This window comes from Myxine glutinosa, unplaced genomic scaffold (assembly GCF_964187855.1).
Source record: "Myxine glutinosa unplaced genomic scaffold, kmMyxGlut1.1 SCAFFOLD_2003, whole genome shotgun sequence".
In the NCBI taxonomy this organism is placed as follows: domain Eukaryota; kingdom Metazoa; phylum Chordata; class Myxini; order Myxiniformes; family Myxinidae; genus Myxine; species Myxine glutinosa.
In genome coordinates, this window is record NW_027618098.1 from 27,641 (window position 1) to 44,007 (window position 16,367).

The following is a 16,367-nucleotide window of genomic DNA, read 5'->3' on the forward strand; positions in this document are numbered from 1 at the left end:
AACAATATTGATAGATAAAGGTGATATAATATAACAAATATCATGAAACATTTACATTTTGTAGTCCATTGTATAAATTAAATAAACATGAATGCAAATTTCGCATGTGGAAAAAGTAAGTACACCCCTACATTTATCACTACTTCAAATACCTAAAATTAGAATCAGGTGCACCAGCTCAGGTGCAAATGAGTAGAACATCGTTAGAGAGGATCTTGGACGAACCTGTCTTTTTTAAACCTCAGACATTTAGTTTGGTTTGTTCTTTGTTGTTGAAGTGTGTGGCGTCACCATGCCTAGATCAAAAGAGCTCTCTGAGGCCTTCAGAAAGAAGGTTATAGATGCCTACGAGTCTGGGGAAGGGATTTAAAAAGATCTCCAAACAATTTGAAATCAATCATTCGACTGTCCGGAAGATCATCTACAAGTGGAGAAGATTCCAAACAACTGCCAACTTGTTCAGGCCAGGCCGCCCCAGCAAGTTCAGCCCGAGAGCAGACCGCAAGATGCTGAAAGAAGTCTCTAAGAACCCCAGAATGTCATCACGGGACCTACAGGTAGCTCTTGCCACTGTTGATGTCAAAGTGCACGAGTCTACCATTAGAAAGAGGCTGCACAAATTTGATCTACATGGGAGGTGTGCCAGGAGGAAACCTTTGCTGTCCAGAAAGAACATCAGGGCAAGACTAAAGTTTGCCATTGAACACCTAGGCAAAGACCAGCACTTCTGGAGCAATGTGCTCTGGACAGATGAGTCAAAGGTAGAGCTATTTGGCCACAGTACCAGAAGACATGTTTGGCGAAAACCAAAGACAGCATTTGACCACAAGAACCTGATACCAACTGTAAAGCATGGTGGTGGAAATATTATGGTTTGACGCAGCTTTGCTGCATCAGGGCCTGGGCAGCTCACCATCATAGAATCCACTATGAATTGTTCATTGTACCAGAGGGTGCTTGAGGATAATGTGAGGCCATCTGTCGGAACATTGAAGCTCAACCGAAGGTGGACCTTGCAACATGACAATGACCCTAAACATACCAGTAAATCCACCAAGGAATGGCTGAAAAGAAAGAAATGGAGGGTTCTGGAATGGCCAAATCAAAGCCCGGATCTAAATCCCATCGAGATGTTGTGGGGGGATTTGAAACTAGCTGTGCATGCAAGAAACCCCTCAAACATCGCACAGCTGAAATAATTCTGCATGGAGGAGTGGGAAAAAATTTATCCCAGTCGATGTCAGAGAATGGTAGACAGTTATAAGAAACACCTACTTGAGGTTATTTCTGCCAAAGGGGGCAACACCACCTATTAGAGCCAAGGGTGTACTTACTTTTTCCACATGCGAAATTTGCATTTATGTTTATTTAAATTGTACAATGGACTACAAAATGTGAATGTTTCATGATATTTGTTATATTATATCACCTTTATCTATCAATATTGTTGAAATGAAGATCTAATAGCTGTATTTTGAAATATGTTGAAAAAGTCAAAATTTTACATGGGGTGTACTTACTGCTAGCCGCCAGATATCCTGCTAGCCGCCAGTCAGCCATCTTTGGTTGGATTACAAAACAAAATCTTCTGCATATGTATACACACATGTATTGGCTTTTTACCACGTTTGAACAAAATCGGTCCATGCATTTCTGAGAAATGCTTGGGGACGGATGAGACCCAATCCATAAGCCCCCATTTCAGACTAGGTCATAGTAATGAGTTCCTTTGGGAATAAACTTTTAAACACAGATGGCCATTAAGCCTATCAAATCTGCACAATCGTTCCCAACCTTTGGTTGTATATCTCTCCTCCATCTCTTTTATTACCTCCGCCACCGAAGGTGGATGGAGGTTATGTTTTCACCCCTGTCTGTGTCTGTCTGTTTGTCTGTCTGTGAACAAGATATCTCCAAAAATTGTGGACGGATTTGGGCAAAATTGGCGGAGAGGTTGGGTATGTGACATGGACGAAATTATTAGATTTTGGTGAAGATCAAGATCTGTAACGGAGAATTTTTTGTGATTCTTCACCATTGAGAGATAGGGCAAAGAACAATATGTAGCATGATATCACAAAGTTGTGGAGGAATCAAGGCCGCCCGTCCGTCCACCCAAACCGTGTTGGCACTCATATCTCAAAGGCTATACATTGAAACTAGGCGAAACTGGGAACATGCATCGGCCAATACATCTAATTAATGGCTTTCAAAACAAATTCAAAATCTGTGCTCATTAAGGGGATCTACGAGGGGGAGGATGGAATGGGGATTGATCATCCCCCCCCCCCCTCCCCAAAATAGGTATTTGCTCTCTTCCCCAAAACTACATACAGGATGTTGATGAAACTCGGCTACAAGCTACATATGTGATACCTAACGAAGGTATATTGACTGCGTCAAAATCTGAGCACATTAAGGGGGTCTACGGGAGGTTTTTTTGACCGCCCCCCTCCCCTCCAAAATAGGTATTTGCTCTCTTCTCCAAATCTCCGAAACTACACACAAAAATTTCAATGAAATTGCATCACAACCTTCATCACCTTTATGATGTACCAAAGTTTGTTCATGGTATTAAAAATATCAGGGTCTGAGAGTTTCTGTGGGAGGTTTGAGTGACTGTTGCTCCTGATCCAGGTGAGCTTCAGGACCCACGGTCCTATTTTTCGTTGGCTCATAGGAGCGACCCCAGAAAGTTGGACATAGAAAAAATTCGATTCCGGTCGTAATTGTTGAATAAAATGCCAGGGCATAGAAAAGGCCCCTTTATGTGGTATGTGCCATGTGGCAAACTATTGAAAAGAAGGAACATTCCATAGCCTGTAGCAAATGCCAAACAATAGAAAAGAAGGGACATTCAAAAAAAATCTCGTGTGCCTGCTGGACTACCCTTGTGTTCTTAGGAGGAACCAAGTAATGCTCTCAAAGTTCATGTAAAGGGGTGCTTTACATCTGGCAAATAAAATACATTTACTTCTTCATGCAGCTGTATGAATCAAATTGGCACCCCTTTATATGAACTTTTCTACGCCCCTGGCATTTTCCCCCAAGAATTATGACAAAACTTGGTGAATGAGTTGGGTAAGGGACAAGAACAAGCCGATTAGCTTTTGGTTCAAGTCTGAATCCAGATCCGGCCTATCGGTGGAAAGAAAACAAACTGTCTCGCAAGGTATGCTTTCTACCGAATGTCCTCCTCGTTTGTATTTTTACATTATTAGCATAATTTTTTTCCGAATGACTCTGCCAGTGTCGGTTTCAAACCACTGACTTCTCAGACTTCAAAAACAACTTTCACTTACTTTGCAAGTGCAGTTCTGGTCACCACAAGGAATGTATTTTGTAATGTTTTGCAAGTGAATTTTGACCGAAATTTGAAAGGAGAAAACGAGTTTGTGATAGCTGTGCATGGTTTGTATTTTCATGGAAAAACAGGCCAAATAAATGGGGAGTAAACAGTTGCTGCAAGTTGACATTTTAGTGAGAACACTGGGTCAGATCAAAACTTGTCAATGTTTACCCGTGCACAAGCTGAGCTTGCAGTTAAGTTTGTTCTGAGGCATGTTTTTGTGAGCCCTTTACCTTGCTTTTGCTTTTATCTTGGCATAACGGTTTGCCTTGAGATAAATGATGCATGAAATCATGCTTTGCTTGCTTGGGTTGAAGCCGACAAACATTTATAAGCAAATGCAAATGTTCAAAGGGATGTGGTTTGGTGATGTGCTGCTTGTGAACAGGACTCCAAGAGAGGCAAAGATGAATGGGCTTTGGAATAGATTTTAACAAAATATTGAGAAATGAGTGTCTTGTGTAATCTATCGATGTTGTGCTGCATTTTCATTGTTTTGACACAATTGAGTGAATGAAATTGGTATTAAAGTTGGTGCTCTTTCACTCATATAGACTCGATCTTAAAAAGGCACCATTTTTGTTTCAGTGTTTGATGTGAAATACAATATTTGTCATACGGCATTTCCTTTCGATCTCCTTTTCCGCAGGAGAGCTGATACCTTGATGGATTGCAAAAGGTTTTGCTCCCAGCTGATTCGCCGAAAGGTGGACTTGCCTAGCGATACCACTTGCTCGAGTGGGCCGCATTTGGCACGATGCCTCACCGTGGTAGACCTGGTTGCTCTGGGTGTGGGTAGTACACTCGGCGCAGGGGTGTACGTTCTCGCCGGGGCAGTGGCACGTGACAATACCGGCCCAGCCATTGTAGTGTCATTCTTCATCGCTGCAGTAACCTCGATCCTTGCTGGAGTATGCTATGCAGAGTTTGGTGCCCGCGCGCCTGGTGCTGGCTCGGCGTACCTCTACAGTTACTTGACCGTGGGGGAGTTTTTGGCCTTCGTCACTGGTTGGACACTCATCTTGTCATATGTTATTGGTGAGTACAATCCCTCACCTTCCTGCACGTGTTCCCTTTTTTTTAACCTTCACCACCGAAGATTGATGGAGGCTATGTTTTCACCCCTGTCTGTTACTTGCAAAATCGAAGATATTTCAAGTGCAGTATACTGGTTGGTCTTGTGCGTTATTTGGTCTGTTTGTTTGTCTGTCAATCTGTTTGTCTTGGCAGCCTGATGCTGTCGTCTCTCGATTTGAGATGAACGTTCTCATGGGCATGTAAGGTTGAATGCACACATCAATTGGTTCTGTTGATATCCGTATGTTAATATCATAAAATGCATCGCATATTATGTACTATGTCTAAGGGCTTTGAATGTGCGTTAATGTGATTATGTCGTGCAGGAGCGTCGAGCGTGGCACGGGCTTGGAGTGCCAACTTTGATAACATGATTGGCGGTGCCATCAAGGATTTCTCAGAACGTGCCTTACCCATGAATGTGCCCGGTCTCTCAAAACACCCAGACTTCTTTGCAGCGCTCGTGATCCTTATCATCACTGGTAACATCAGCTTCGCGTGATATCCCGTCATTCACACTGTAAACAGCTCCACGTGATATCCCGTCATTCACACTGTAAACAGCTCCACGTGATATCCCGTCATTCACACTGTAAACAGCTTCACGTGATATCCCGTCATTCACACTGGAAACAGCTTCGCGTGATATCCCGTCATTCACACTGTAAACAGCTCCACGTGATATCCCGTCATTCACACTGTAAACAGCTTCACGTGATATCCCGTCATTCACACTGGAAACAGCTCCACGTGATATCCCGTCATTCACGCTGTAAACAGCTTCACGTGATATCCCCAATCCCGTCATTCACACTGTAAACAGATTCACGTGATATCCCGTCATTCACAGGTAAACAGCTTCACGTGATATCCCGTCATTCACAGGTAAACAGCTCCACGTGATATCCCGTCATTCACGCTGTAAACAGCTTCACGTGATATCCCGTCATTCACACTGTAAACAGATTCACGTGATATCCCGTCATTCACAGGTAAACAGCTTCACGTGATATCCCGTTATTCACACTGTAAACAGCTTCACGTGATATCCCGTCATTCACACTGTAAACAGATTCACGTGATATCCCGTCATTCACACTGTAAACAGATTCACGTGATATCCCGTCATTCACTGGTAAACAGTTTCACGTGATATCCTGTCTTTCACACTGTAAACAGCTTCACGTGATATCCCGTCATTCACACTGTAAACAGCTTCACGTGATATCCCGTCATTCACTGGTAAAAAGTTTCACGTGATATCCTGTCTTTCACACTGTAAACAGCTTCACGTGATATCCCGTCATTCACATTGTAAACAGATTCACGTGATATCCCGTCATTCACAGGTAAACAGCTTCACGTGATATCCCATCATTCACACTGTAAACAGCTTCACGTGATATCCCATCATTCACACTGTAAACAGATTCACGTGATATCCCGTCATTCACACTGTAAACAGCTTCACGTGATAGCCCGTCATTCACACTGTCAACAGCTTCACGTGATATCCCGCCATTCACACTGCAAACAGCTTCACGTGATATCCCGTCATTCACACTGTAAACAGATTCACGTGATATCCCGTTCACAGGTGAACAGCTTCATGTGATATCCCGTCATTCACAGGTAAACAGCTTCACGTGATATCCCGTCATTCACACTGGAAACAGCTTCACGTGATATCCCGTCATTCACACTGGAAACAGCTTCACGTGATATGCCGTCATTCACACTGGAAACAGCTTCACGTGATATCCCGTCATTCACACTGGAAACAGCTTCACGTGATATCCCATCATTCACACTGGAAACAGCTTCACGTGATATCACGTCATTCACACTGGAAACAGCTTCACGTGATATCCCGTCATTCACACTGGAAACAGCTTCACGTGATATCCCATCATTCACACTGGAAACAGCTTCACATGATATCCCATCATTCACACTGGAAACAGCTTCACGTGATATCCCATCATTCACACTGGAAACAGCTTCACGTGATATCCCGTCATTCACACTGGAAACAGCTTCACGTGATATCCCGTCATTCACACTGTAAACAGCTTCACGTGATATCCCGTCATTCACACTGGAAACAGCTTCACGTGATATCCCATCATTCACACTGGAAACAGCTTCACGTGATATCCCGTCATTCACACTGGAAACAGCTTCAGGTGATATCCCATCATTCACCCTGGAAACAGCTTCACGTGATATCCCATCATTCACACTGGAAACAGCTTCACGTGATATCCCGTCATTCACACTGGAAACAGCCTCACGTGATATCCCATCATTCACACTGGAAACAGCTCCACGTGATATCCCGTCATTCACACTGTAAACAGATTCACGTGATATCCCGTCATTCACAGGTAAACAGCTTCACGTGATATCCCGTTATTCACACTGTAAACAGCTTCACGTGATATCCCGTCATTCACACTGTAAACAGATTCACGTGATATCCCGTCATTCACAGGTAAACAGCTTCACGTGATATCCCGTTATTCACACTGTAAACAGCTTCACGTGATATCCCATCATTCACGCTGTAAACAGCTTCACGTGATATCCCGTCATTCACACTGTAAACAGATTCACGTGATATCCCGTCATTCACAGGTAAACAGCTTCACGTGATATCCCGTCATTCACACTGTAAACAGCTTCACGTGATATCCCGTCATTCACACTGTAAACAGATTCACGTGATATCCCGTCATTCACACTGTAAACAGATTCACGTGATATCCCGTCATTCACTGGTAAACAGTTTCACGTGATATCCTGTCTTTCACACTGTAAACAGCTTCACGTGATATCCCGTCATTCACACTGTAAACAGCTTCACGTGATATCCCGTCATTCACTGGTAAACAGTTTCACGTGATATCCTGTCTTTCACACTGTAAACAGCTTCACGTGATATCCCGTCATTCACATTGTAAACAGATTCACGTGATATCCCGTCATTCACAGGTAAACAGCTTCACGTGATATCCCATCATTCACACTGTAAACAGCTTCACGTGATATCCCATCATTCACACTGTAAACAGATTCACGTGATATCCCGTCATTCACACTGTAAACAGCTTCACGTGATAGCCCGTCATTCACACTGTCAACAGCTTCACGTGATATCCCGCCATTCACACTGCAAACAGCTTCACGTGATATCCCGCCATTCACACTGCAAACAGCTTCACGTGATATCCCGTCATTCACACTGTAAACAGCTTCACGTGATATCCCGCCATTCACACTGTAAACAGCTTCACGTGATATCCCGCCATTCACACTGCAAACAGCTTCACGTGATATCCCGTCATTCACACTGTAAACAGATTCACGTGATATCCCGTTCACAGGTGAACAGCTTCATGTGATATCCCGTCATTCACAGGAAAACAGCTTCACGTGATATCCCGTCATTCACACTGGAAACAGCTTCACGTGATATGCCGTCATTCACACTGGAAACAGCTTCACGTGATATCCCATCATTCACACTGGAAACAGCTTCACGTGATATCACGTCATTCACACTGGAAACAGCTTCACGTGATATCCCGTCATTCACACTGGAAACAGCTTCACGTGATATCCCATCATTCACACTGGAAACAGCTTCACGTGATATCCCGTCATTCACACTGGAAACAGCTTCACGTGATATCCCGTCATTCACACTGGAAACAGCTTCACGTGATATCCCGTCATTCACACTGGAAACAGCTTCACGTGATATCCCATCATTCACACTGGAAACAGCTTCACGTGATATCCCATCATTCACACTGGAAACAGCTTCACGTGATATCCCATCATTCACACTGGAAACAGCTTCACGTGATATCCCGTCATTCACACTGGAAACAGCTTCACGTGATATCCCGTCATTCACACTGTAAACAGCTTCACGTGATATCCCATCATTCACACTGGAAACAGCTTCACGTGATATCCCGTCATTCACACTGTAAACAGATTCACTTGATATCCCGTCATTCACACTGTAAACAGCTTCACGTGATATCCCGTCATTCACAGGTAAACAGCTTCACGTGATATCCCGTCATTCACACTGGAAACAGCTTCACGTGATATCCCATCATTCACACTGGAAACAGCTTCACGTGATATCCCGTCATTCACACTGTAAACAGATTCACTTGATATCCCGTCATTCACACTGTAAACAGCTTCACGTGATATCCCGTCATTCACAGGTAAACAGCTTCACGTGATATCCCGTCATTCACACTGGAAACAGCTTCACGTGATATCCCGTCATTCACACTGTAAACAGCTTCACGTGATATCCCGTCATTCACACTGTAAACAGATTCACGTGATATCCCGTCATTCACAGGTAAACAGCTTCACGTGATATCCCGTCATTCACACTGTAAACAGCTTCACGTGATATCCCGTCATTCACACTGTAAACAGCTTCACGTGATATCCCGTCATTCACTGGTAAACAGCTTCACGTGATATCCTGTCTTTCACACTGTAAACAGCTTCATGTGATATCCCGTCATTCACATTGTAAACAGATTCACGTGATATCCCGTCATTCACAGGTAAACAGCTTCACGTGATATCCCATCATTCACACTGTAAACAGCTTCACGTGATATCCCGTCATTCACACTGTAAACAGCTTCACGTGATATCCCGCCATTCACACTGCAAACAGCTTCACGTGATATCCCGTCATTCACACTGTAAACAGATTCACGTGATATCCCTTCATTCACAGGTAAACAGCTTCACGTGATATCCCGTCATTCACACTGTAAACAGCTTCACGTGATATCCCGCCATTCACACTGTAAACAGCTTCACGTGATATCCCGTCATTCACGCTGGAAACAGCTTCACGTGATATCCCGTCATTCACGCTGTAAACAGATTCACGTGATATCCCGTCATTCACAGGTAAACAGCTTCACGTGATATCCCGTCATTCACACTGTAAACAGCTTCACGTGATATCCCGTCATTCACACTGTAAACAGCTTCACGTGATATCCCGTCATTCACGCTGGAAACAGCTTCACGTGATATCCCGTCATTCACGCTGTAAACAGATTCACGTGATATCCCGTCATTCACACTGTAAACAGCTTCACGTGATATCCCGTCATTCACACTGTAAACAGCTTCACGTGATATCCCGTCATTCACACTGTAAACAGCTTCACGTGATATCCCATCATTCACACTGGAAACAGCTTCACGTGATATCCCATCATTCACACTGGAAACAGCTTCACGTGATATCCCATCATTCACACTGGAAACAGCTTCACGTGATATCCCGTCATTCACACTGGAAACAGCTTCACGTGATATCCCATCATTCACACTGGAAACAGCTTCACGTGATATCCCGTCATTCACACTGTAAACAGATTCACTTGATATCCCGTCATTCACACTGTAAACAGCTTCACGTGATATCCCGTCATTCACAGGTAAACAGCTTCACGTGATATCCCGTCATTCACACTGGAAACAGCTTCACGTGATATCCCGTCATTCACACTGTAAACAGCTTCACGTGATATCCCGTCATTCACACTGTAAACAGATTCACGTGATATCCCGTCATTCACAGGTAAACAGCTTCACGTGATATCCCGTCATTCACACTGTAAACAGCTTCACGTGATATCCCGTCATTCACACTGTAAACAGCTTCACGTGATATCCCGTCATTCACTGGTAAACAGCTTCACGTGATATCCTGTCTTTCACACTGTAAACAGCTTCATGTGATATCCCGTCATTCACATTGTAAACAGATTCACGTGATATCCCGTCATTCACAGGTAAACAGCTTCACGTGATATCCCATCATTCACACTGTAAACAGCTTCACGTGATATCCCGTCATTCACACTGTAAACAGCTTCACGTGATATCCCGCCATTCACACTGCAAACAGCTTCACGTGATATCCCGTCATTCACACTGTAAACAGATTCACGTGATATCCCTTCATTCACAGGTAAACAGCTTCACGTGATATCCCGTCATTCACACTGTAAACAGCTTCACGTGATATCCCGCCATTCACACTGTAAACAGCTTCACGTGATATCCCGTCATTCACGCTGGAAACAGCTTCACGTGATATCCCGTCATTCACGCTGTAAACAGATTCACGTGATATCCCGTCATTCACAGGTAAACAGCTTCACGTGATATCCCGTCATTCACACTGTAAACAGCTTCACGTGATATCCCGTCATTCACACTGTAAACAGCTTCACGTGATATCCCGTCATTCACGCTGGAAACAGCTTCACGTGATATCCCGTCATTCACGCTGTAAACAGATTCACGTGATATCCCGTCATTCACACTGTAAACAGCTTCACGTGATATCCCGTCATTCACACTGTAAACAGCTTCACGTGATATCCCGTCATTCACACTGTAAACAGCTTCACGTGATATCCCGTCATTCACACTGTAAACAGCTTCACGTGATATCCCGTCATACACTGTAAACAGCTTCACGTGATATCCCGTCATTCACACTGTAAATAGCTTCACGTGATATCCCGTCATTCACACTGTAAACAGATTCACGTGATCTCCCGTCATTCACAGGTAAACAGCTTCACGTGATATCCCGTCATTCACACTGCAAACAGCTTCACGTGACATCCCGTCATTCACGCTGTAAACAGCTTCACGTGATATCCTGTCATTCACACTGTAAACAGCTTGACGTGATATCCCGTCATTCACGCTGTAAACAGCTTGACGTGATATCCCGTAGCTTGACGTGATATCCCGTCATTCACGCTGTAAACAGCTTGACGTGATATCCCGTCATTCACGCTGTAAACAGCTTGACGTGATATCCCGTCATTCACGCTGTAAACAGCTTGACGTGATATCCCGTCATTCACGCTGTAAACAGCTTGACGTGATATCCCGTCATTCACGCTGTAAACAGCTTGACGTGATATCCCGTAGCTTGACGTGATATCCCGTAGCTTGACGTGATATCCCGTCATTCACGCTGTAAACAGCTTGACGTGATATCCCGTCATTCACGCTGTAAACAGCTTCACGTGATATCCCGTCATTCACGCTGTAAACAGCTTCACGTGATACGTGAAGGTAATTCACGGATTCATTCACAGGTAAACAGCTTCACGTGATATCCCGTCATTCACAGGTAAACAGCTTCACGTGATATCCCGTCCTTCACAATGTAAACAGCTTCACGTGATATCCCGTCATTCACGCTGTAAACAGCTTCACGTGATATCCCGTCATTCACGCTGTAAACAGCTTCACGTGATATCCCGTCATTCACACTGTAAACAGCTTCACGTGATATCCCGTCATTCACAGGTAAACAGCTTCACGTGATATCCCGTCCTTCACAATGTAAACAGCTTCACGTGATATCCTGTCTTTCACACTGTAAACAGCTTCATGTGATATCCCGTCATTCACATTGTAAACAGCTTCACGTGATATCCCGTCATTCACACTGTAAACAGCTTCACGTGATATCCCGTCATTCACTGGTAAACAGCTTCACGTGATATCCTGTCTTTCACACTGTAAACAGCTTCATGTGATATCCCGTCATTCACATTGTAAACAGATTCACGTGATATCCCGTCATTCACAGGTAAACAGCTTCACGTGATATCCCATCATTCACACTGTAAACAGCTTCACGTGATATCCCGTCATTCACACTGTAAACAGCTTCACGTGATATCCCGCCATTCACACTGCAAACAGCTTCACGTGATATCCCGTCATTCACACTGTAAACAGATTCACGTGATATCCCTTCATTCACAGGTAAACAGCTTCACGTGATATCCCGTCATTCACACTGTAAACAGCTTCACGTGATATCCCGCCATTCACGCTGGAAACAGCTTCACGTGATATCCCGTCATTCACGCTGTAAACAGATTCACGTGATATCCCGTCATTCACAGGTAAACAGCTTCACGTGATATCCCGTCATTCACACTGTAAACAGCTTCACGTGATATCCCGTCATTCACACTGTAAACAGCTTCACGTGATATCCCGTCATTCACGCTGGAAACAGCTTCACGTGATATCCCGTCATTCACGCTGTAAACAGATTCACGTGATATCCCGTCATTCACACTGTAAACAGCTTCACGTGATATCCCGTCATTCACACTGTAAACAGCTTCACGTGATATCCCGTCATTCACACTGTAAACAGCTTCACGTGATATCCCGTCATTCACACTGTAAACAGCTTCACGTGATATCCCGTCATACACTGTAAACAGCTTCACGTGATATCCCGTCATTCACACTGTAAATAGCTTCACGTGATATCCCGTCATTCACACTGTAAACAGATTCACGTGATCTCCCGTCATTCACAGGTAAACAGCTTCACGTGATATCCTGTCATTCACACTGCAAACAGCTTCACGTGACATCCCGTCATTCACGCTGTAAACAGCTTCACGTGATATCCTGTCATTCACACTGTAAACAGCTTGACGTGATATCCCGTCATTCACGCTGTAAACAGCTTGACGTGATATCCCGTAGCTTGACGTGATATCCCGTCATTCACGCTGTAAACAGGTTGACGTGATATCCCGTCATTCACGCTGTAAACAGCTTGACGTGATATCCCGTCATTCACACTGTAAACAGCTTGACGTGATATCCCGTCATTCACGCTGTAAACAGCTTGACGTGATATCCCGTCATTCACGCTGTAAACAGCTTGACGTGATATCCCGTCATTCGCGCTGTAAACAGCTTCACGTGATATCCCGTCATTCACGCTGTAAACAGCTTCACGTGATATCCCGTCATTCACACTGTAAACAGCTTCACGTGATATCCCGTCATTCACACTGTAAACAGCTTCACGTGATATCCCGTCATTCACACTGTAAACAGCTTCACGTGACATCCCGTCATTCACACTGTAAACAGACTCACGTGATATCCCCTCATTCACACTGTAAACAGATTCAACTGGTATCCCGTCATTCACAGGTGAACAGCTTCACGTGATATCCCGTCATTCACGCTGTAAACAGCTTCACGTGATATCCCGTCATTCACACTGTAAACAGCTTCACGTGATATCCCGTCATTCACATTGTAAACAGCTTCACGTGATATCCCGTCATTCACGCTGTTAACAGCTCCACGTGATATCCCGTCATTCACACTGTAAACAGCTTCACGTGATATCCCGTCATTCACACTGTAAACACCTTCACGTGATATCCCGTCATTCACACTGTAAACAGCTTCACGTGATATCCCGTCATTCACACTGTAAACAGATTCATGTGATATCCCGTCATTCACAGGTAAACAGCTTCACGTGATATCCCATCATTCACACTGTAAACAGCTTCACGTGATATCCCGTCATTCACGCTGTAAACAGCTTCACGTGATATCCCGTCATTCACAGGTAAACAGCTTCACGTGATATCCCGTCATTCACACTGTAAACAGCTTCACGTGATATCCCGTCATTCACGCTGTAAACAGCTTGACGTGATATCCCGTCATTCACGCTGTAAACAGCTTGACGTGATATCCCGTCATTCACGCTGTAAACAGCTTCACGTGATATCCCGTCATTCACACTGTAAACAGCTTCACGTGATATCCCGTCATTCACGCTGTAAACAGCTTCACGCGACATCCCGTCATTCACACTGTAAACAGCTTCACGTGATATCCCGTCATTCACACTGTAAACAGCTTCACGTGATATCCCGTCATTCACAGGTAAACAGCTTCACGTGATATCCCGTCATTCGCGCTGTAAACAGCTTCACGTGATATCCCGTCATACACACTGTAAACAGCTTCACGTGATATCCCGTCATTCACACTGTAAACAGCTTCACTTGATATCCCGTCATTCACACTGTAAACAGATTCACGTGATATCCCGTCATTCACAGGTAAACAGCTTCACGTGATATCCCGTCATTCACACTGTAAACAGATTCACGTGATATCCCGTCATTCACACTGTAAACAGCTTCACGTGATATCCCGTCATTCACACTGTAAACAGCTTCACTTGATATCCCGTCATTCACACTGTAAACAGATTCACGTGATATCCCGTCATTCACAGGTAAACAGCTTCACGTGATATCCCGTCATTCGCGCTGTAAACAGCTTCACGTGATATCCCGTCATTCACACTGTAAACAGCTTCACGTGATATCCCGTCATTCACAGGTAAACAATGTTTCGCAGGATATCCCAACAGACGGTAAACATTGCTTTGTGGGATATCCCACCAGCTGCATTACACGTCATCGCGGATTATTGCCAACATTCGCGGATTATTGCCAACATTCGCGGATTATTGCCAACATTCGCGGAGTTTTGCCAACATTCGCGGAGTTTTGCCAACATTCGCGGATTGTTGCCAACATTCGCGGATTGTTGCCAACATTCGCGGATTGTTGCCAACATTCGCGGATTGTTGCCAACATTCGCGGATTGTTGCCAACATTCGCGGATTGTTGCCAACATTCGCGGATTGTTGCCAACATTCGCGGATTATTGCCAACATTCGCGGATTATTGCCAACATTCGCGGATTATTGCCAACATTCGCGGATTATTGCCAACATTCGCGGATTATTGCCAACATTCGCGGATTATTGGCAACATTCGCGGATTATTGCCAACATTCGCGGATTATTGCCAACTTTCGCGGATTATTGCCAACATTCGCGGATTATTGCCAACAGTCGCGGATTATTGCCAACATTCGCGGATTATTGCCAACATTCGCGGATTATTGCCGACATTCGCGGATTATTGCCGACATTCGCGGATTATTGCCGACATTCGCGGATTTTCATCGATATTGGCGGATTTTCATCGACATTTGCGGATTTTCATCGACATTTGCGGATTTTCATCGACATTTGCGGATTTTCATCGACATTTGCAGATTTTCATCGACATTTGCGGATTTTCATCGACATTTGCGGATTTTCATCGACATTTGCGGATTTTCATCGACATTTGCGGATTTTCATCGACATTTGCGGATTTTCATCGACATTTGCGGATTTTCATCGACATTTGCGGATTTTCATCGACATTTGCGGATTTTCATCGACATTTGCGGAATTTCGCCGACATTTGCGGATTATTGCCGACATTTGCGGATTATTGCCGACATTTGCGGATTATTGCCGACATTTGCGGATTATTGCCGACATTTGCGGATTATTGCCGACATTTGCGGATTATTGCCGACATTTGCGGATTATTGCCGACATTTGCGGATTATTGCCGACATTTGCGGATTATTGCCGACATTTGCGGATTATTGCCGACATTTGCGGATTATTGCCGACATTTGCGGATTATTGCCGACATTTGCGGATTATTGCCGACATTTGCGGATTATTGCCGACATTGGCGGATTATTGCCGACATAGGCGGATTATTGCCGACATTGGCAGACTATTGCCGACATTCGCGGATTATTGCCGACCTTCGCGGATTATTATTGTCGACCTTCGCGGATTATTATTGTCGACCTTCGCGGATTATTATTGTCGACCTTCGCGGATTATTATTGTCGACCTTCGCGGATTATTATTGTCGACCTTCGCGGATTATTATTGTCGACCTTCGCGGATTATTATTGTCGACCTTCGCGGATTATTATCGTCGACCTTCGCGGATCGTTATCGTCGACCTTCGCGGATCGTTATCGTCGACCTTCGCGGATCGTTATCGTCGACCTTCGCGGATCGTTATTTTCGACGTTCGCGGATTGTTATTGTCGACCTTCGCGGATTGTTATTGTCGACCTTCGCGGATTATTATTGTCGACCTTCGCGGATTATTATTGTCGACCTTCGCGG

At 44.4% G+C, this 16,367-nt stretch overlaps 1 protein-coding gene across 4 annotated transcripts in view; it reads left to right on the forward strand.

Annotated features, from left to right (window-relative positions):
- Nucleotides 1–16,367, forward strand: part of LOC137439682 (cationic amino acid transporter 2) — a 77,906-nt gene that overhangs the window by 25,206 nt on the left and 36,333 nt on the right. For 3 of the 4 annotated variants that reach the window (XM_078769295.1, XM_078769293.1, XM_078769292.1), the window contains exons 2-3: nt 3,999–4,387; nt 4,753–4,908. In XM_078769295.1, coding sequence (XP_078625421.1) covers nt 4,015–4,387; nt 4,753–4,908 — 529 coding nt within the window. In that variant the 5' untranslated portion in view covers nt 3,999–4,014. Of the gene's footprint in view, nt 1–3,710; nt 3,751–3,998; nt 4,388–4,752; nt 4,909–16,367 lie in introns of those variants that run through there. The other variant, XM_068135675.2, reaches the window with a different exon arrangement.